This window comes from Helicoverpa armigera, chromosome 1 (genome assembly GCF_030705265.1).
Source record: "Helicoverpa armigera isolate CAAS_96S chromosome 1, ASM3070526v1, whole genome shotgun sequence".
Lineage (NCBI taxonomy): Eukaryota > Metazoa > Arthropoda > Insecta > Lepidoptera > Noctuidae > Helicoverpa > Helicoverpa armigera.
This window is the reverse complement of record NC_087120.1, coordinates 2,793,732-2,815,853: the sequence shown is the minus strand read 5'-3', so window position 1 is coordinate 2,815,853 and position 22,122 is coordinate 2,793,732. Positions and strand designations below refer to the sequence as shown.

Sequence of the window (22,122 nt, the reverse complement as noted above, 5' to 3'; positions counted from 1 at the left end):
ACAGAAAAGCATTACCATGTAAATGGATATTCAGAATAAAAAGAAATCCAGATGGTTCTATTGAAAAATATAAGGCGCGGTTAGTTGTAAAAGGCTTTAAACAGAAGAAAGGTTTGGACTATGACCAAACATTTAGCCCCGTAGCTAGACATGCTACAATTCGAGCACTTTTGAGTGTTAGTGCTCAAGAAAAACTACATATTGTACAATTTGATGTAGCCACTGCATTCCTAAATGGACAATTGACGGAGGACATTTTTATGAAGCAACCAGATGGTTATGGTGATGGTTCCAAGAAAGTGTGTCGTCTAAATCGCAGTCTGTATGGCTTAAAACAAGCACCAAGGTGCTGGAACAGCTGTTTTGAGGACATAGTACTAGAGATGGGCTTCAAACAGAGTGATGGTGATTGTTGTCTCTTCACTAAGAAAATTGGACAGAAGAAAATTCTGATCACTCTGTATGTTGATGACGGTTTAGTCGCTGCTACAGACGCAGAGTTGGCGAATGGCTTTCTAGAAGATCTGAAAAGGAAATTAAAGATCACAGTCAAACCAGCTTCATATTATTTAGGCCTTCAAATTAAGACCGCAAGTGACGGTTCTATAACCATCAATCAAGAAGCCTATTTAAAGAAGATATTAGAGCGTTTTGGGATGGTTGACTGCAATCCAGTCTCTACTCCTATAGAGAAAGAAGGTATTCAGTCAGGGAAAGTGGTCCCTGCAGAAGAACAAAAGAAGTTTCCCTATAGAGAAGCAGTCGGCGCCCTCGCTTATTTGATGGTAGGCACTCGTCCCGATATCGCTTATGCGGTGGGAGTAGCCTCTCGTAAGCTTGAGAATCCTACAAAGGAAGACTGGAACACAGTTAAAAGAATATTCCGGTACCTGAAGGGGACAATCTCTCTCGGATTGACATATGGAAGTGAGCCTAAACAGCTAATAGGCTACAGTGATGCTGATCACGGAGGAGACTCTACAACTGGAAGATCAACTACTGGCGTAGTATGTTTGTACGCTGGTGCTGCTGTGTCTTGGCTTAGTCAACGACAAGCCACAGTTGCTATATCCACAACAGAAGCGGAGATAGTGGCTGCTAGTGAAGCTGCTAGAGAACTAGTATGGCTGCAAAGAATTTTTGCAGATATGACAGATCTAGAAGAGATACCTGTCCTTAAAGTGGATAATGAGGCCGCTATAAGATTAGCTCACAACCCAGAATTCCATAAGAGGACAAAACACATCCGTACTAGACACTTCTTTGTGAGAGAAATGGTGCAAGAAGGAACTCTAACTGTTGTAAAGACAACTTCAACGGATCAACTGGCTGATGTGTTTACCAAGGCAGTTCCCAGACCTCGGCTCGTGGATTTGCGAGAAAGGATTGGGATGCGTTAGGCATCTGAATACTTCTCATCAATTAGGGAAAGTATTATTGTATGTACAACCTCTTTGGTTAGGTATGTACATAGCCGAAAAATTGATAGAAGTGTGTTAAAAAAAAAAGACAATAAGGTGTAATGACAGTTGTCGTTGTAAAAAGCTTGTTACGTGTGAATTTATAAAACTAAATATATAATTGGACTCTCTTGAAGACTTTAAGACTTTTAGTATCCATTTGACGGCGGAGGGATTTTTATTCCACAAATTACGCATCTGCATTAAATACAAATGAGATAAAATAATTATTTAAGGTTTGTACAGTTTCATGGTGTTATTAAATTCTCCCGCCTTTTTACTACGGTATGATTGATTGAGTGCGAAACACTGGAACTAAGCTGCATCCGGTTATACTGGAAGCCGACCCCAACATAGTTGGGAAAACGGTTAGGCAGACGATGATGGATTGAATGTGAAAGATAAACTGTCTATGAAAAGAAGCAAACGTGGAAGAGGAACACATGCTATACACACCAACCCCAAAAAATAAATGGACAATCAGAATGGATACGTTGTTGGTTGTAAAGGGGAAGCAGGACCGGATTTTTTACGATTTTCCCCTAATTTTCATTAAATATTTGCTCTGACAACACTGAATAGCTGTCATGTTTACCCAGAGCCAGCCAGAGAGCGCTCTACGGGCTGTCTACGGGCTCTACTATTACGTCCGGTCGATCCGTCAAAACAAATGTCTTGGGCTCGCTCACATAATCGGCGATTATTTTTAGATAATTTTGCGTATTATTTGTACAAATGTGTTGAATAACAGATAGATAATGTTAGTTAAAGGTTTTCGGGGTGTTAGGACGTACAGGGCTCATAAATGTATAGGTGTAGTATCGCGAGAATTTTCCAGTCGATTAGACGCCTTGGACCATGAAGAAAGGTTAGAGGGTTGTCTTTCGGCTTTGCCTCCGAAGGCTAAAGTGGTGATATGTGGGGGCGGGATGATGGGGGCAGCCGTGGCGTACCACCTCGCGCGCCGCGGCTGGGGCGACCAAACCATCGTCGTAGAGAAAGAAAAGTACGTACGTACCCATACCTATACTATATGTAGAGTCGTATAGTACGGCTCTTTGTTTCATATTTCTTGTGAATTCATCGGAGTTGTACGTATTGTAGAGTACAATACGACATGATAGTTTTGTTTTAGTGAGAAACAGTAAAAAATGAACAGTATTTAAGCTTGTTTAGTATAAAATGTACTGTATTCATGATTGCATATTCAATGGTGGACAGCCATTAGAAACCTTTGTCAGTTTGCGATTCGGAATTTAAGCAATATTTTTATTGCAATGCAACTTGCAATTCTGATCTTTTAATTTCAAATTAAGCAACAAATTAGAAAAAGTCTTGTTTGTGAGTTAGTGATTTTAATTAATAAAATTAAAATATAAATTATAGTTTTGAATAAACTAATCATTCTAACACCACAAATCGTTTTTTATCAATGTGTTTGCAGAACAATAATTATATTTTCAGAGTTGGCATCGGCAGTCGCTGGCATTCCTCAGGACTGGTCGGTGCCTTCAAGCCTACCCTTGCACAAGTGCGTCTGACCCAATCTTCTATAAGGCTCCTGCAAGAGCTTGAGGCTAAAGGCAGAGCTACTGGCTGGAAACAATGTGGGTCCCTACTGCTGGCAAGAAACCGCGACCGCATGACCGTGTACAGAAGAATGAAGAGTCAATCAGTGTATGTAATAATGAGATGTTGACACAAGTGTTGTTATTCAGGGTGAATTTTATAAGTAGAGCAGTATTTTTCAATATTTTTTAAATTTTGTTGGTTGCTATGGTTTCACCTGCATCCTGAAAGAACAAAGACATGGAGCAACTGCCTATCTGACCTGAAGATGTTTTAATGACAACCACAACCCGTCAGTTTAACATGTAGCTGCTGCAACAAGATTGTCACTTATACACAGAAATAAAAACACATTTCAGAATAAACCACAGTTCCCATAATAAAAGCAAGATATTCATTTTAAATTCCAATTAAAAAGACAATTGTTCTAATGTTACTCCTTTTTAAACAGATCTTGGGGTATACCTTGCGAGCTGGTCTCCCCAAAGCGATGTCAGGAGTTATGGCCTCTTCTGAACGTCGACGACGTGTTGGGCGGGCTCTGGATACCCGGAGATGGGGTTGGAGACCCACACTTACTCAACATGGCGCTGATGAGAGAAAGTGTCCAAAGTGGTAAGGTTTTATGCAATACTGTCTTGCTCTTACAGTTTTACCAGCATCCCATGAAAATTACTTAAAGCAGCCTTCTATCTACACGGTGCATGTAGCTGGAACAAATTAACATGCGCAAGTGTTGTCACTTAATAAAATATTATAAAATACCCTTTACCCTTACTTTGCTTTGGTACATGCGCAAGTCGCTGGACACACACGTTTTTAAAATGCATATAACCTGCGCATGTGCCTCAAGATGCGTACTGTAACAATGAAATAATTTTACAAATTGGTCCACTTAGTAAGATTAGTGCATTCAAGTGAGCAAACTGATCATCTTTATAACATTACTATAGATAACGATTTTTGTTTAAATCTTGATTTTAAACTACATATTTCTGTGATCAGGTGTGGGGGTAATGGAAGATTGCGCCGTTACCGCAGTGCTGTCGAAGAACGATCGTGTTTGCGGCGTGGAAACGAATCGCGGTGCCATCGAGTGCGAGTATTTCGTCAACTGCGCTGGATTCTGGGCTAGAAAGGTAAGATAACCAAACCTTATCTAGGATTCCATTGGATAAATGACAGTGTCTCTTGTCATTACGGCGGCTAGAACGATAGGGATAAAGGTAGGTTTTGAATTTTTGCTGTCGACTGCAACTGCCGACGGTGCTCAGCAGCGCCAAGGCCTGTCGGGGCTGCGGGATTGTTCGAAACAGTTACCGCGGCCCTGATACATAAAAGGCCTACGAAGGAACACGTTGGGTTTCAGTCAGTAAGAGTCTGACACTCCATCACCGCTGCTAACCCACAGTGAGAGGAGTCATTTGATGATGTTTACCACAGCTAAAAAAAAAGCTTCGCTACTGGTTTATATGTACATAAAACCGTTTTGGATCGAAATTGCAGCAGCATGTGCAGCTGCAAGAATTCAAAACGTATCTTTAGAGTTTCTATTTGAAAAAACTTTATGAATGAATGTAACATTGCCTTGCAGGTATCATATTGCACTTATCATGTTGTATTGTCTAACGGAAGTTATTTCTTTGTATGCTGAAAGAGACTTTTGCGAACGATATCACATGATGACTTAATCAGAATTCCTTTGCAATCTGCAAGTATTTATTTAAACTTCTATGCAGCCTATAATAATATCCTAGTAAAAAGGAAACATTTTTTGTTTGTTGGTACTTTGAAAGATTACTCTATATCTAGATCTACGGAACCGATTTGAAAAATTCTTTCAAAATCAGAAAGTAACTATTGCAGAGTAACATAGGCTATAACATTTTATACTTTTCTTTGTACCGTACAGGACATCAGGTCTTTTCATACCAAAATTAATCTCAATCGGTCGAAAAATATAACCGTAAAAGCGGAACAAAAAACCTATGATTATCACGGATTTGGTATATTTAATTGAACGTCTAGATTTCGATTAAATTAGTATGCATAGCGAACTTATGTATCATTTGTGTCGAACTACTTGGCTACTTACATATGCTGGCTACTTGCAACCTATGAACAAGATCTTGCCTGTAAGAAGATATATATAATCAGTCGTTAATTGGCAGTGTGCCATAATTAATTATACTAATAATACCCCAAGGAATATTTAGTTCAGAAAAATTGTATACAATAAAGTAAAACCGACTCCTGTACTACACCAAAACCTTCTACTAAGTCTGACAAATACTATGTTGAAAACTGCATCAAAATCAATACAGGTCAAACTGAGTCAACCTTTTTTTTATGTCGGTTGTAGAAGATAGCAAAAGCGAAATAACGTAATAGCGTATTATCCTACTGACTATAAAATATGCATCATTATCGCGAGATTTTTTTTTGTGTTTTGTTGCTTATTTTTAACACCTACTTTATTTTGTACTAAACTAGCGATCTTTTCGCCATTTTTTATTATTTTGTCCCATAAAATGCCTTCTTCAAATCCATCATCTTCCGAGCCTTTTCCCAACTATATTGGGGTCGGCTTCCAGTCTAACTGGATGCAGCTGAGTACCAGTGTTTTACAAGTAGCGACTGCCTGTCTGACCTCCTCAACCCAGTTACCCGGGCAACCCAATACCCCTTGGTTAGACTGCATATTACAGAAACCAAAAAATAAATAAACGTAATTTTTCTAGTCGTGGCCATGTCATACAGTGACCGAGGGCAATATCGATTCATTTTTATATAAGAAAGCTAAAAATAGATAGAAAAATGACTTGTACTTTTTGTTACTATGTCCTGAGCGCATGCGTTTTGACTGCGATTGTAGGTAATTAGAATAGCGAATGTGATTTATTTAGTATCTTTGAAACTGCTGCAGCTATTCAATTGTTTTTGTTATGTAAATAAAAGTGCCGGCAGCGATTGATTTTACGGTGTTCTATGCAAAAGCTATATTAAGTTAGAGAAGGTTCGTATCTGATGGAAAATGCAATGTGTCGAGCGTATCGTAAGTGTATGATCGACGCACTAACTCATCATCGGTTAGATGTGAATGATTGAATATTTTATCGAAAATTTGTCTGTTTTGCCGTTATGCGACCGATAATACGCGACGCATGTTTCGTCAGATATGACCTTCCCTTAGTCGAGTAATTATGTGGGCGTTTTGTGTGCGCTGGCGTTCTCATGAATTCTGGTTAGTGTTCTGAATTTTGGTGATTATTTAACGAATTTTATAATGTTTTGGATGAAGTGGCTTTAACTAAAAGAGAACTTGTCAAGTAAATTATCAAGTATCTTTGCAATACTCCATTAAAATTATTTAGCAATAGAAATAGACAGTATATAAATAGCTAACAAACATAAAATCTCCAAAATCAGGATTATCTTAATTATTCTTGCAACAAAGTTTATTAAAGTACGAATTTGGGTGCCTTCGTATTGGAAGTTTGCCACGACAGCAGCGCACTTCAAACTCTATTGGCCGTTCCCTATATTTTATCTGTCTGTAGATTTGTTTAATAGACATACTGTCAATTACACAAAGCTCCATTAAAGTTAAAGCTTCATTAAATCAATTGCTGACACTGCTTATTTTGTTGACAAAGAAAGAGTCAGCAATAGATTTAAAGAAGCTTTAACAGGAATGGAGCTTTGTGCTGACGGATAGGAATTGTACGTTACTTGTATTGAGCTAATGTCTCAATTATATTTCAAGTAAACAATTCTGATATATTAGGAACGGCCGTTATTATTTAAAGTTTAGGCTGGAAACAGTGCTCGACCGACGGTCAGCGCTGACCGTTGGCCGACGTAGCTATATCTGTGCAAGTCTATGAACGCGCACACAGCTACGCTGACGATGCGCGCGTGATTTTGTATGTGATCCGGTCGGGACGTACGGTCAGCACTGACCGTCGGCCGAGCACTGTTTCCAGCCTAAAAGATGAAGTATTGTATGTATATTTGTACGAGGTGTTTGTACATTTTGGTGTATGTTTTCAGGTTGGCCAGTTGGCAAGGCCGCAAGTAAAAGTGCCGTTGTTACCCTGCGAACACTACTACCTTCATACGAAGCCGATTGACAATCTAGATCCGATGACCCCAGGTAATTAGTCTTATAATTATTTTATTAAATTAATATAAGTTTAGATTGGAGAGCGGCAAAGCGGGACCCATCCTATCCTTGAGTTTTTTTCGAAAAACCGAGAACGAGAGCTTAGAAAATTCTTCATAATTCTGAAGTTAATTTTATGTAAACAGTTATCCGCGATCCGGATGGCTACATTTACCTGCGGGAGAGAGACGGCTGCATCCTCGCCGGTGGCTTCGAACCTATCGCCAAACCCGTATATGAAGAAGAAAGTAAGTATTATTGCTTGTTACATTAACATTCTGAGCGCTGTGTAAAATAATTTAATCGTTTAGAAAACACTTTTTTTAAATCATTACAAGACTTTACTAACAAGTCCAAATACGAGGTTCCATCATGCAGTTTCAGTTCTTATCGTCCGACTTCTCCCGTCATTAGATCAGTTCGACAGTACCATATTATTGTATAGTGATCAGAGGAACATACTTCTGAAAGATTCAAATTCAAAAGAAGCTACGTGCTGTTTGGTCTAAGGAAAGCGTGCTAAAAACACGGGCATCGTACGAAAAAAGTGTATAATGTGAATCATTCTCATCAGTTTTTGTATAGTTCCATTGCTGGGCACAGGCCTTCTCTCAAACAGAGACAGATTGAGTGTTAATCACCACGCTAGCTCAGTGCAGGCTGGTGATTTCAGACTGTAGTCCAGGTTTCCTCGAGTTATCACTGCCAGATTTTAAAAAATATATTTTGATAGATTACTGCCAAGTATCGTCAAAATCAATCCACTCATTTTTCTCTCTACACATACATATTTTACATAGAAAATTAATCCCTTTTTTCTCATATTAATTTGTTCCTCCTTACCCAGTAACATCAATGGCCCAGCGTTGCGTGCCGGAAGACTGGGACCACTTTCACGTACTTCTACAACAGCTGCTGAAACGAGTGCCGAGTCTCTCCCAGGCGGTGCTGCACAAACTCTGCAACGGCCTCGAAGCATTCTCCCCGGATTGCAAGTGGATTGTGGGAGAAGCACCCGAGGTTGGTCACACTTATTCAGATACTAAATCATAAATCATCTATTCAAACTTGGCTGCAATACAGCACTTTTCGAACGTCAGAAATTTACAAAAGACAGCCCCCAAATCGCCCACGCTTCACCACTTCCTATGTGCTTTTGCTGGGAAGAAGAAGTGGCGCAACAAACTCCCCAGCAACACATGTCTGTCTGTAGGTTACCTTTTAATAATGTTTTATACTAACGGACCGAAAAGAGCTTCTGAATGAATATAAATGAAGGACCTCGGACATATATTGGTGAAATAAATTATGCAATTGACAATTACATTTTTATTAGGATTCCGTGCCCAAAAGGTAAAACGGGACCCTATTACTAAGACTGCTGAGTGTCAGTCTATCTGTTACCAGGTTGTATCTAATAATCTTATTGTACTGTGTACTATTATACTACTATATTACTATTGTGTGTATTAATGTTGCTGAATTTATCTCATAATCTTATAAATCATGACCACTATGACAACCGAAAACAAGAATAAGATAAGTTTTTTAGGGGGGCTTTCCTACAATATCCGTATTTTTTGTATTTTCTTGCACATTTTAAATATCTAGATAAGACTTCGAAACCCTTTATGCGTGAGAATGTTCTTCAAACCTAGGAGTAAATGCATTGTCATTTTGTCGCGCTACCGGTTTGAAAAACTGATTTCTTAATAATTTACTTAAAAATTAGGATATAGTAAATATATCTTATTAATAGTCGAAAATATGGATGGATTGCCTGAAAGATGATACGAATTAAAAGGGAGTGAGTGTCAGTATGACGAGTGACAGGGAAGAATGGAAGCGAAAGACATATTGCGCTGACCCCAAGTAAAAGCAAGAGGAAGAAGAAGATCTTATTAATAGCCTAAGAGCCCGCGGACCCCAGACCCACGTTATTGTATTAAAGCTGAAAGTTTGTCAGCGCCCCCACCAGGTCAGAACAATAGCCCATTAAGAATTTTGTATAGTAAAAAGTATAAAAAGACACACTTGGGTAATAAGTAGATGAAGTTTCCACATTAGGGATGATTTATATTAGGTCGGGCCGTGTCCGGGGCGTGCCATGTACCTACGTGGCTCGTATGGGACACGGACGTGAAACGTTACATACATTTTGTATGAAGTAAAAGCCCGGACACGGCCCGGCCGTGGCCCGTCCTTGCCACAAACGACGCTCGTCATACACATTACGACATATTACGACATAATATTAAGTCGTAGTGGCCTAGTGGGCAAAGAACCAACCTCTCGAGTATGAGGGCGCGAGTTCGATTCCAGGTCAGGCAAGTACCAATGCAACTTTTCTAAGTTTGTATGTACTTCCTCAGTATATCTTAGACACCAATGACTGTGTTTCGGATGGCACGTTAATCTGTAGGTCCCGGCTGTCATTGAACATCCTTGGCAGTCGTTACGGGTAGTCAGAAGCCAGTAAGTCTGACACCAGTCTAACCAAGGGGTATTGGGTTGCCCGGGTAACTAGGTTGAGGAGGTCAGGCAGGGCAGTCGCTCCTTGTAAAGCACTGGTACTCAGCTACATCCGGGTAGACTGGAAGCCGACCCCAGCATAGTTTGGGAAAAAGGCTCGGAGAATGATGTTTCACGTCCGTGCCCCGTACGAGCCACGTACACGGCACGCCCCGGACACGGCCCGGCCTAATATAAGTCATCCCTTAGCAAGACATTGATAGTTCCAACCTTGCCAGACAATAATGACTTATGCTAATGAACTTTCAGCTTATACAAAAGAATGCGGACCTGGGATCCGCTGCATCTTGTTCTATAAAAAGCAGCAAAGAAGAAGCAAGCATGATATGAAGATGACAAGTATGACATAAAGACACTGACCTCTATATTTACCACTGGACCGGTTGTTCCGTACGTTTGACAGCAATTTTTTTGTGCCCATTTGAAGCGCCAATATCGTCTAAGCGAGTGTCCACAGAACTAATTTTGACGTACAATTTGAAATGGCTGTGAGAGAAGTGTTTGTTCATTGGTTCACTGTAAAATAATTTTAGTACCACGGACACTCGCTACGTCTAACAGCACCAAAATGGCGATTATCAAACGGGCACAAAAGCACGTTGACAGCAGCCGGTCCAGTGGTAAATATAGAGGTCAGTGCATGAAGATGACAAGCATGACATGAAGATGACGACGTCGGGGTTTCTCTCTTCAACTCGTTCGATCCCACGAATGCTAGCGTACAGAGCTAAATTCGTGAAATCGGACGTTTTGAGGGCGGACTGAATCGCAGCTGCGAAGAAACTGAAAGAAGAATTGTGAAGATTTTAATTTTGTGATTGTTTAATTAATTCTATACTTGTAATGAACATATTAGTTTAGTGTATTTACTGAATGTATGTCTTTTACGGAGTGTAAGTACTATCAATACGACCTACCTTTGACTGCAATTTATGAGCTTAAAAAAATTATAAAAAAGTTCGGTCATCACCATGAAAATTATATTGCACTAAGCGCCTCTGAGAAATAAGTTTATGTTAGGTAGATAATACAATAAAGTAACTGATAGTACATATACTCTTTAAATATATTTCTACCTATAATGATAGTACATGTATGACTCTTTAATGATACTTATTTCAGGACTTAACTTCATAGTTCATTGGTTTATAATTCTCCTTATTATAGGAAAGCATAGAAAAAATATATATTCTTGTGTTTTTCTCGATCTTTGCCTTTTTCGAGATTTAAAAAAGGTGGTTCTAAGTTTGACCTGTATGTATACATGTGCGCGATTATCTCACGTTTGACTGAACCGATTCTGATACGGTTTTCAGTATAGTATTTGCCAGAGTTTGGAGGTGTTAGGTACACGGGCTCCGGGATTGTTCAAAAGTTACCGCGGCCCTGGTACATAAAGGGCTTGAGAAGGAACATGATGGGTTTTAGTCAGTAAGAGTTTGACACTCCCTCACGCTGCTGACCCACAGTATTATTGGAGTCCTATTTATTTCTTTAACCATTTATGTACACAGTAAACACAACAAGTAAAAGTAACATAAAATAGTACAAAGGTATTGCTTATTTCTAATGAAATCTATTCCAGCAGACCCGTAGTAGGAGAGGAGGTATTTTTTTTATTTTAGGCATATTTTTTAGATGATGTTCTTACTATTTCCAGATGTTCAACTACCACGTAGCGGCTGGTATGAAGACTGTAGGCATATCAGCCGCCGGCGGGGTGGCTGAAGCGACGGCCGATGAGATAGTCGACGGCTACTCTAAATACGACATGTATGAACTCGGCCTTAATCGGTTTCTGGGGCTACATAACAATAAGAGGTTCTTGAGAGACCGCGTTAAAGAGGTGCCTGGTTAGTATTGTTTTTGCCCTTTTGTTATATAACATACTAGCGACCCGCCCCGGCTTCGCACGGGATATCTGTATATCCCCACTATTTAATGGATGTTATTATACATATAAACCTTCCTCTTCAATCACTCTATCTATTAAAAAAACCGCATCAAAATAAGTTGCGTAGTTTTGATTATTTAAGCGTACAAAGGGACATATTGATATAGGGACAGAGAAAGCGACTTTGTTTTATACTATGTAGTAAATAGAACCTACCTAATAACTGCCTCGTTAGTCTAGTAAAGTTGTCGCAAGCATGACGACAGTGCGCGAGGTCTCGGGTTCGATCCACGAGTTGGGCCGAAAACGCTTTGAGGGTTTTAATAAGTATCACAAAGCAGCCCGCGAAGTCTGAAAGAAAAAGAAGGTGCACTATTTTATGTCCCGCGCAGCTGGCTGATCTCCTTATAAGAGAACAGCCGTTGTGGCCGACAATCAGCTGGGACACCATCTCGAGGATGCTTCATCTCGTACCTGGATAAAATGTAGCTAATGTTACTCGGGCTTAGTTTAACCTTCTAACATCATCATCATCTTCTGGCCCTTATCCCAATTGTTTTTGTGGGGTCTTGCTAACAGTGTCAGAATCTGTTTAGTAGTTTGGGCGCTTTTAGGGTACAAAAAAAAATTATTTACCTACGTCTAAAAATCTTATTATAACTTTTAAGAATTGCAAAAAATAACCGTTTAATAATTTCAGGTGTCCACTACGGTCTTCCGTATCCGTTCCAAGAGTTCGAAACGGGTCGTAACCTCCGACTGTCGCCTATTTACCCGACTTTGCGCGACAATGGCGCCGTGTTCGGACAAGTCATGGGCTATGAAAGACCTACGTGGTTCGAAACTGTTGGTAAGCTTTCTTTTTAGGATATACTAGCCGTTTTCCCGCGTCTCGTGGTAACTGCTGCCCGTACTCGGATGAAATGCCTATGTTAATTGAGAAGAGTTAAACTTTAACTTAAATCGGTTCAGTAGTGTCGGAGCATATTCATGACAAAAAACAATCAAATCTTCCCTTTTTATAATATAAGTGAAGATTTTGATTTATGATTTTAATATTTAGAGTCGGTTTACAAATATACAAAAAAAAAAATAGAATACTTGAGTTATATTTAAAGGAGCAAAGGATAAAAAAGTTACCATATTGCTAAGCTATATGTCTCTTCATCCATATCTCATTAAAGTATGGAAGGAAACCTTGAGCCTTGATTTGGCCAGTTTTTTTTTAAGGAATAGTTTTGAATTATTTAACATTTTTCAGATCCAAAAGAGGCGTCGGACAAGCCCCGCCCATTTAAGGTGGCGTACACGAAGACGTTTAACAAGCCACATTGGTTCGACACGGTGCAGAGAGAGTACTGGGCTTGTAGGGAACGAGTGGGGTTAGCTGATTACTCCTCGTTCACTAAGATTGATATACAGGTGTGTAATAAATTGGTGTATTTTTTTGTACCGTAAAGCACGTTATTATCGGCACTTTATTATTTCTTTCATAATTATCTCCTGAGCCTTTTTCCCAACTATTTTGGGGACGGCTTCAAGTCTAAACGGATGCGAAGGAGCAACTGCTTACTTGACTTCCTCAACCCAGTTACCCGGGCAACCCAATACCCTTCGGTTAGACTGGTGTCAGACTTACTGGCTTCTGACTACCCGTCACGACTGCCAAGGATGTTCAATGATAGCCGGGACCTAATGTATAACTTGCCATCCGAAATACAGTCAACGGTGTCCAAGATATACTTAGAAATCCTCTAATCGAACCCACGACTCATATTTAAGAGGTTGATTCTTTACCCACTAGCTAGGCCACCACGACTTTTCGAAGACAAAAATAAAATCATTGACAATTTGTTTTTCCTCAGTCTCAAGGTCGCGAAGTAGTGGACCTACTCCAGTACTTATGCTCCAACGATGTGGATGTACCAGTCGGCAGTATCATACATACGGGCATGCAGAACGAACGCGGGGGCTATGAGAACGATTGCAGTCTCGCCAGGGTGTCTGAAAATCTGTGAGTATGTTCACACTTATTGTACTTACATAGGTTTTAGTATATGATATACCGTTGTTATAAAGCTAAAGGGTGTGTTTGCATTTTGTTTGCTTGCCCGCCCTAACACTTAGTAACTACTTATCCGTTTTGTCCATTTAGCAATGACGGGAAATTTTAAAAAGCAAGAATCTCATTCAGCATTTTAATATTAGTAAAACTAGGTTCTGCCAGCGGCTTCACCACGAACCCGGATAAAAAGTAGCCTATAGGCTTCCTCGATAAATGGGGTATCTAATACTGCAAGAATTTTTCAAATCAGACCAGTATTTCCTGAGATAAGCGCGTTCAAGCAAACTCTTCAGCTTTATAATATTAGTATAAAAGATGTATCTTTTTTTGGAATGATACCATATACATACCATATCTTCACCGAAAAATTAACATTAACAATTCTATTTCAGCTACATGATGATAGCTCCAACGATACAACAGACCCGTTGCAAAGCCTGGCTCAAACGCCATCTTCCCGCAAACGGTTCAGTGACTCTCTCTGACGTCACATCCATGTACACAGCAATTTGCATCATGGGACCTTTTACGAGAAACCTGCTTTCTGAACTGACAGACACTGATCTTTCGCCGTCCAAGTTTCCTTTCTTTACCTTTAAAGAGATCGATGTGGCTTTAGCCAATGGTGTGAGAGCGATGAATTTGACGCACACGGGAGAGCTGGGATATGTCCTGTATATTCCTAATGAGGTAGGTTAATATATTTTTTTATATATGTATATGCTATTTTAGTGGGTAGTTAAGTAATGGTGAACAGTCTTGATAGGATTTTTTACGCAAATACATCATGATCTGTCTAGCCTTTACCCAATTATGTTGGGGTTGGCTTCCAGTCTTACCGGCTGTACCAGTGCTTTACAAGAAGCGATTGCCCTATCTGACCCTCAACCCAGTTACCCAGGCAACCCAATACCCCTTGGTTAGACTGGTGTCAGACGTACTGGTTTCTGGCTATCTGTAGTGCCAAAGATGTTCAATGAGAGCCGTCTATGATAATTTATATTTGATGTTATTACATTCATATATTACATATTCACACAACTTAATATATTTAATCTAGCTAATAATCAGTTTAATATAAAAGCTGTTAAACTTTTGTTTGAAATTGTAATTATAGGATCATCAGCCTCAAATCTACTACCTCTATATATTTGTTATTTTGCTGTAATGTGTTTTCATACTTTCTTTTCTTTTGTTAACTTGTGGACAATGATAGATCTTGCAAGATTGTTAACTTAGTTTTAATACTTTATTTTTTGTCCCTTAATAAATAAATAAATACTTACTCATTTCCAGTTCGCCCTCCACGTGTACAACCGTCTGATGACGATAGGCGAGAAGTACGGCATATCTCATGTCGGCTACTACGCGTCGAGGGCACTTCGCGTGGAGAAGTTCTTCGCCTTCTGGGGTCAGGACCTCGACACCATGACCACGCCGCTGGAGTGCGGCCGCACTTGGCGGGTCAAGTTCGATGTAAGTATTTGGACCTTTGGAATCATCATCATCATCACCATCATCTCAGCCATAGGACGTCCACTGCTGAACATAGGCCTCCCCCTTAGATCTCCACAGATACCTGTTGGAGGCGACCTGCATCCAGCGTCGACGGCGACCTTTATAAGGTCGTCTGTCCACCTTGTCGGTGGACGACTTTAGGGATCATATCTGGTGGAACCCCGCTTCTTCATCATCTGCCTTTGACTTCTAAGGATCGTCGTAAAAACTGGCATTGTTGAACTGATCTGATGATGGTGCTGGAAGATGGGCATGGGCATTTCATGACGGAGTATCGTATCATAGGCGTGTTTGGACTTGTTAGAAAGATCTTGTAATAAACTTGGCTGTGATACATGAAAGCGCGTTTTTAAATACGATTAATTTGTTACTGTATTTTTATATCTATTTGATACAATAACAACTAACCGTCTTACCACAAAAACTTAAACGTCAGTTTAAGGCTTGTCTAAAAAAATTACAGAATATGACGTTGACATATGGCCACAATTTATTTTGCAGCCACCATTTTTTTTAGACAAGTGTAAAACAGATGTTTAAGTTTGTGTAAAACAGATGTTTAAGTTTTTGTAGTAAGGCCTTAAAAGTCTTAGTTACTAACGACACCAATTCTCAATTTCCAGAAAGACATAAAATTCATCGGTCGCGACGCCCTTCTCCGACAGCGGGAAGAAGGTATTCGCCGGCAATACGTGCAACTGTTGCTGACCGACCATGATCATGAACTGGACATGTGGTCTTGGGGCGGAGAGCCGATATATAGAGACGGGAATTACTGTGGGCAAACTACTACTACTAGTTATGGGTTTACGTTTAAAAAACAGGTGAGATTTTATAGTTTTTATTGGAATTAGGGGACCATTTCTCTGCATCTGGATAAAATGTAGCTTATTGGGGATACCAGCAAAAACACATAGGAAATGGTGAAGTATGGGTGTTTCTGCTTCGGTATGCTCTGGAGAGGAGAAATGACGCACGACGACTGTGGTGTTACTTATTTAGTTTAATCGTTGTATAAAAACTTATTTACAATGTTTATAAGACAAATGTGGAATGTAAATGAAAATGAACGTGAGGTCTTTCTGTCGTGCTGCGGGTTGTTCGAAAGAGATACCGCGGCCCTCATACATAAAAGGCCTATGACGGAACACGACGGTTTTTAGTCAGTAAGGCGTCGTCCTAATTGGGAGCGATCGTACGATGGCGCGACCTAAGTGTTTCGTAAATGCTCTTAGGGGATCCCTTAATTTAGGTATTTGTTGGTGAAAATGGGCATGACACTAACTCACCGCTGCTAACCCACAGCGGGAGGGGTCAAAGTCTTTCTGTCGTTGGTCTGTCTGTGCGCGCGCGCGTGCGTCCCCGTCGAGCGCACGGCTCGATGTCCTCGGCTCGCTGTGGAGCGCGGCGCGATGGCGTTGGTCGCCCCTCTCCGCCGCGCGCATGCGCCTCCCCGCTCGGTGCTGTGGTGATGTTGGCCCCCCCGAGCCCGCTGTGACGTCGAAGCCGGAACAGTGGGCGTTTTGGGGGCTGTCTTTTTCGATTTTGATAGTGTAGCTTTCCGACCATAAAAGCGTTTTATAAATCGGATATGTAGTTTCTGAGCCTTTAAGGTACATAGTGGATCTTAGGCTATATTTTACTCAGGTTTCCGCACCTACATCTAGACACAAGGCAGTGTGTCCGCCAAGTTCGAGCAAAAAAAGCGACACACCGGCCGTGGGTTATATTACACGAACCATTTCGGGCCAAATTCGACCCCCCTATAACTCAAAATCTATTTTATTTACGCATATCAAATTTCTAGTATCTGTTGAGACCCCCTCACTTATCTAAAATACAAAATTTCATTAATATACCTATTGTAGGTCTTGAGATATTGACGTCAGAAAATCGCTATTTTTACTAGACACTCACTGACTGATTCACTCACTCATCAAAAACCTAGACCACTTCCAATGGTCGTATTGACTTGAAATTTGGCATGGAGGTAGATCTTTATGTCAAGGTAAAGGGAAAAATCTGAAAATGGCCAAGTGTGAGTCGGTTTCAAAATAATAAAGGTGTTTTATACCCGCTGTAAATTTATACCCCTAAGGAAGTAAAACGAACTAAATTTATCTATATTTATATAATATATCTTCGAATGGTACAAAGGTTTGTATTTAGTCAAAGTAAAGTAAAAATCTGAAAACGGCCAAGTGTGAATCATTTTCCAAAATAACGAATGTGTAACTTTGATCCACGAACATAATATATGATAACATGTCATGTCAGTCAGTTGGTAAATCTAGTCCATTTAGTTAATCTAGTTCATTTCTTTGTAAGAAACATAGTGCATATTAAAAAATCTAAAAGATAGTATAAATGAGACATTTCTTTATTTAACTAACTTCATCATAAGAAAAAAATAAAATAAACAACCTTACAAAAATAAATGAAATCCCACCCAAAACAAAAATGTGAAAGACTGCCAAGTTCGATAATATGGGAATGCTTCGCCTATAAAAGAAGTGAGATCTGAATAAGTACCAAGTTCCATACACATACCTCAGTTAAAAATAGTTACTTTTTAATGATGTTACTTGGCAAGTTTTAATAGAAAATTAAATACTTGATTCATTGCGTTTAGTAGGTTTATAACAAGGTGTATGAAAACTTGCCAAGTGACATCATTAAAAAAGTAACTATTTTTAACTGAGGTATGTGTATGGAACTTGGTACTTATTCAGATCTCACTTCTTTTATAGGCGAAGCATTCCCATATTATCGAACTTGGCAGTCTTTCACATTTTTGTTTTGGGTTCTACTTCTACTTCTAAGATCTACTTTGTATCTTAAAACTACTAAGCTTTGTCTGCAAATGGATCTTCTTCCCATGTTTGGATAAAATATAGCCTATGTTACTCGGGAATTGTATAGTTTCAAACAGTTAAAGCTTCAAAGAGCGAAAAATGTTTTGACCTCGTTTGAGTAGTTTTGAAGTTTCATAAATTTATGCTACTTTTTATCCAGGTACAGGAAATAAAGCCCTTTACAGAAGCTAATAGAACAACAATACCACCTTCACTAATTAATTTAAATTAATAATGTTTCAGGTATGCCTCGGTTTCGTCGAAAACTTAGATAAAAATGGAGTCCCGCAACGTATCACGAACGACTACGTGCTCAGCGGACATTATGAAATAGATATCGGCGGTATCAGGTAATATTATATTTACTTTACTATAGAAATTAATTGTGTTTTTAAATTACCTTGCTTCCTTATCATCATCACCAACTATGTTGGGGTCGGCTTCCAGTCTAACCGAATGCAGCTGAGTATCAGTATTTATACAAGGAATGACTGCCTATCTGACCTCCTCAACTCAGTTACCCGGGCAACCCGATACCCCTTGATTAGACTGGTGTCAGACTTACTGGCTTCTGACTACCCGTAACGACTGCCAAAGGTGTTCAATGACAGCCGGGACCTACAGTTTAGCGAGCCCTCCGAAACGTAGTATCGATTTTTAACACATAACATGCTATATTTTTCAGATACGCTGCCAAACTGAATTTGCACTCTCCGAACTTGCCGACAAAATACCCGGATAAGGAACGCGACGTATACCAAGCGACGAGAAAGCTGCACGAACCACAACAGTTCTTAGGACGTCACTATCAACCGTAAATGTAAGATTTTCACGACCCCAGGCACTGTTTCCAAATCTTAGGCAAACTGACTTTTCTCACTGGTTAATTTAACGTTTATTACAAAATTTGGTATTTTTTAAATGTCAAAGTTTTAGAAAACTGAGCGCACCTTAGTACAATGCCACTTCCAGTTGCTCGTATTCCTGGTGTTTGTTTATCGTTTACCCTACAGTTTCTTGATTTTAAGTATTATTTAATTTTTTGCGGTAGTTAAGTGAAAAAAGTGTTATTGACTGTGCGCAACCACAAACGTTTTTGTAAATTAATTCTAAGATTTCTGATGTAAGTGAATTTATAATTCTTATGGGAAAATAAATATATCTTAAACCTGAAAGTGTGATAGGAGACAAGTTGTAAAGTTGTAAAGGGCACTGCTAACTTTAAATTGGGTTTGTCGCAGCTCAAAGTACTGACACTCTTTTAGAAAAGGATATTGTTTCGTATTCAGTGTGCGGCTACTGTTTATAATGATGTTTGATACGTTCAGAAAAAATACTTCATAAGCTTCCGAAAATTAAAAAAAAAATGTTGCTTCCATTATTCTCTAATATATTAGTCATTATTATTTAAGAAGTCATTTTCATTACAAATATCAAAATAAGTTAAAAAGCGCTCAAAGTACGTAAATCTGTAGATAAAGTCCACTTATTTATATATTTATGCTAAGAATAGAAAATACTTATCGCTTTCAGGGGTACTGGTAGAGGCGGGGTATTGGGTAGCCCGGGTAACTGGGTCGAGGAGGTCAGATAGACATTCGCTCCTTGTGAAACACTGGGACTCAGCTGCACCCGGTTAGACTGGAAAACGACCCCAACTTAGTTGGGAAGGGCTAGGCAGATAATTTATAAGGTGTAATATAATAAGTAATTTATATGCCATACTAAACTCGTATAAAATATACCATTTTAAGTAAAACATTACTCATAAAAAGTCTTTCTCAAAGAAAATGAAGGATAAAAAGATAATAAGCATTATGAGATTATTAGACTAAATAAATAAAAAACAAGTTAAACAGGCTTGTATTAAAGTGTTAATAAAGTTATTAGGAATGGAGCGGGCCAAAATTTGCCTTTTCGGTTTGAGAAACCATGTTATAAAATTTATTGGTGGTACTAAAATTACGTAGAAGTTTAGCTTATTGGAGATTTATAAATCGAAAAGTTAAAAATATGCCAAAATGAGAAGTGGATTTATTCTTTTGTATTTCTATTTATTTTTGTTTTTATAAAGTGTATGGTATTTGTATATAACATTAAGTCAAGGCTTCTTCGTGGTCTGTTTTGCGAAATAATTTGTTTTTGAGATTATTATGATAAGATTTTGTATAAAAATCACCTGCAGATGCAGATGTTTGAACATTTTTACGTAAGCAAATTGTATTAGATACATGTAAAATCAAGCATGTACAATGTACATAGATACAGCCAAAATATTAAAATTTGTAAACAGTAAAGGCTTACCTGCTCTATCTTTGGCAGCCGAACATAAACTTATAAAGGTACGTTCTGAACGCTAGCTGCCGATCGCACATGCTGCTTTGAGCCAAAACGTTTGCATGTAAATACATACAACCCAGTAGTGCAGCTGCGGCCGACTTCATGCAGACGCGGGATGTGCGGTCGGCAGTTGGCACCCAAAACGTATCATTATACTAAGTAGTTAAGAGAACTTAGATGTTGCTCTCCATTGTAAATTAGCGATGTTGCCAGATCGCCTTCAATTCACTTTAACCCACATTTTTATAAGATCAATACACGCTGATGAACTTTAGTATAAATACATTCATCAGATTTCAAAAGTCTCCAATATTTTAATTATCTACTAAAGGATGCACCCAAAATTCTTTCCATCTGTTGATTTGCTTGATATAATGATATCATTTTAACATTAGCACCAAATATGCAATGCTTTTCTATCTCTAGTAAGCAGAACAATAGATAGACAGAATATTGGGAATCACCATTACTAGATCTGGCAACTGTAAATGCATCTAATATTACATTATACTGTACATACAAAGTAAGCTATATAGCACCACGGAGAACAAAATGACTAGCGGAGATATCATAGCGGAAAATCTAAGAAAGTAGCGCGCCAAAATGTCCACCGTGCATATTTGACCTAGATGAAGGCGCCTGGCTTACCTGTATTATGGCATCTCCGCTCGTTGTTCCTTACTCCGTGTAGTACCTAAGATAAGTGTTTCAGTTCTAAGTTTTCAACAAAATTCTCTTTATTTCTGTACACACAGACCATGTTTAGGTTGTTCATAACAAGGAAATAGGACCTCGCCATAGCTTATACACAAAACCGCGTATTGCAATAGACTAGTTACTATAGTCAATATTCAATAACATATGTAGAATACAGTAGTTACTCAAATACTTACAAATATGTCCATTATTTATCACTTCTTTAAGCAATGAAATATTACTGTAAATGTAAAAAACTGTAAAATTGTTTTTCTATTTTTAATTAAATTTTCTTGAAACTTTAGGATGTGATTAAGTTAACTATCCGAATGTACATTCTATCTTCACCTATAGAATTCTTTTCAAAAGAACACGGAAGAAATGTTTCCTTTGCAAACCAATATTTTTGTTGATAGAAACAAGTACGTAACTGCGTTAGCATAAGGTCTATTTTGGACTTTAGCCCACTCCAGGCTAATAATTAGGCTTGGATATATGATAATAAACTATGTTTACAAACATAACACATATTTCTTAGCATGATGAAGGAAAAATTGTTGTCAACTCCAATTTTTTTTGTTTTTTATAGATAGTCAAAAGTTTTAGGCGTGTAGTATATAAATGGCGTGTAAAATAGCTATTAGCGAATAAGAAATGAAGTCTTGCCATTATTGTTTTGAGCTATTTTGTTTGTAGATAGGAACTTCTAATATTTTCGCCGTAATCATGTGTCTGTCAGTTCATAAGTAATAAAATAATCAACCTTACGAATCAATTGTTGTATAACGAATGAGTTGGCAATAGAAATTACAATTTTAGACTTAGAGTAAGCATAATAAATACAAACAAATTAAAGTTGTACAGATCAATGTACAGTAAAAATAATTGAAAAACGAATGAAGAATGTATATATTAAAGATGATTTGTTTTCCAATAGTTTTTTGCTTATTACGTGGCGCGTTTAAAATTTTATGCTGCACTTAATTTAAGTTTGTCTAGCATATCGTTTTACGGCGAAAATACTATAG

General features: G+C 38.6%; 1 protein-coding gene across 1 annotated transcript; it reads left to right on the top strand.

Annotated features, from left to right (window-relative positions):
* Nucleotides 1-2,073: 2,073 nt before the first annotated feature.
* On the top strand, nucleotides 2,074-21,861 carry LOC110377578 (pyruvate dehydrogenase phosphatase regulatory subunit, mitochondrial). The gene is made up of 16 exons (XM_064037996.1): nucleotides 2,074-2,466; nucleotides 2,925-3,137; nucleotides 3,481-3,644; nucleotides 4,035-4,168; nucleotides 7,083-7,185; nucleotides 7,341-7,442; nucleotides 8,042-8,214; nucleotides 11,387-11,579; nucleotides 12,321-12,470; nucleotides 12,882-13,042; nucleotides 13,486-13,634; nucleotides 14,078-14,375; nucleotides 14,982-15,161; nucleotides 15,827-16,027; nucleotides 18,302-18,408; nucleotides 18,744-21,861. Exons 1-16 carry the CDS (start codon nucleotides 2,219-2,221, stop codon nucleotides 18,874-18,876), a joined length of 2,709 nt encoding a protein of 902 aa, XP_063894066.1. The 5' UTR covers nucleotides 2,074-2,218; the 3' UTR covers nucleotides 18,877-21,861.
* Nucleotides 21,862-22,122: the final 261 nt, after the last annotated feature.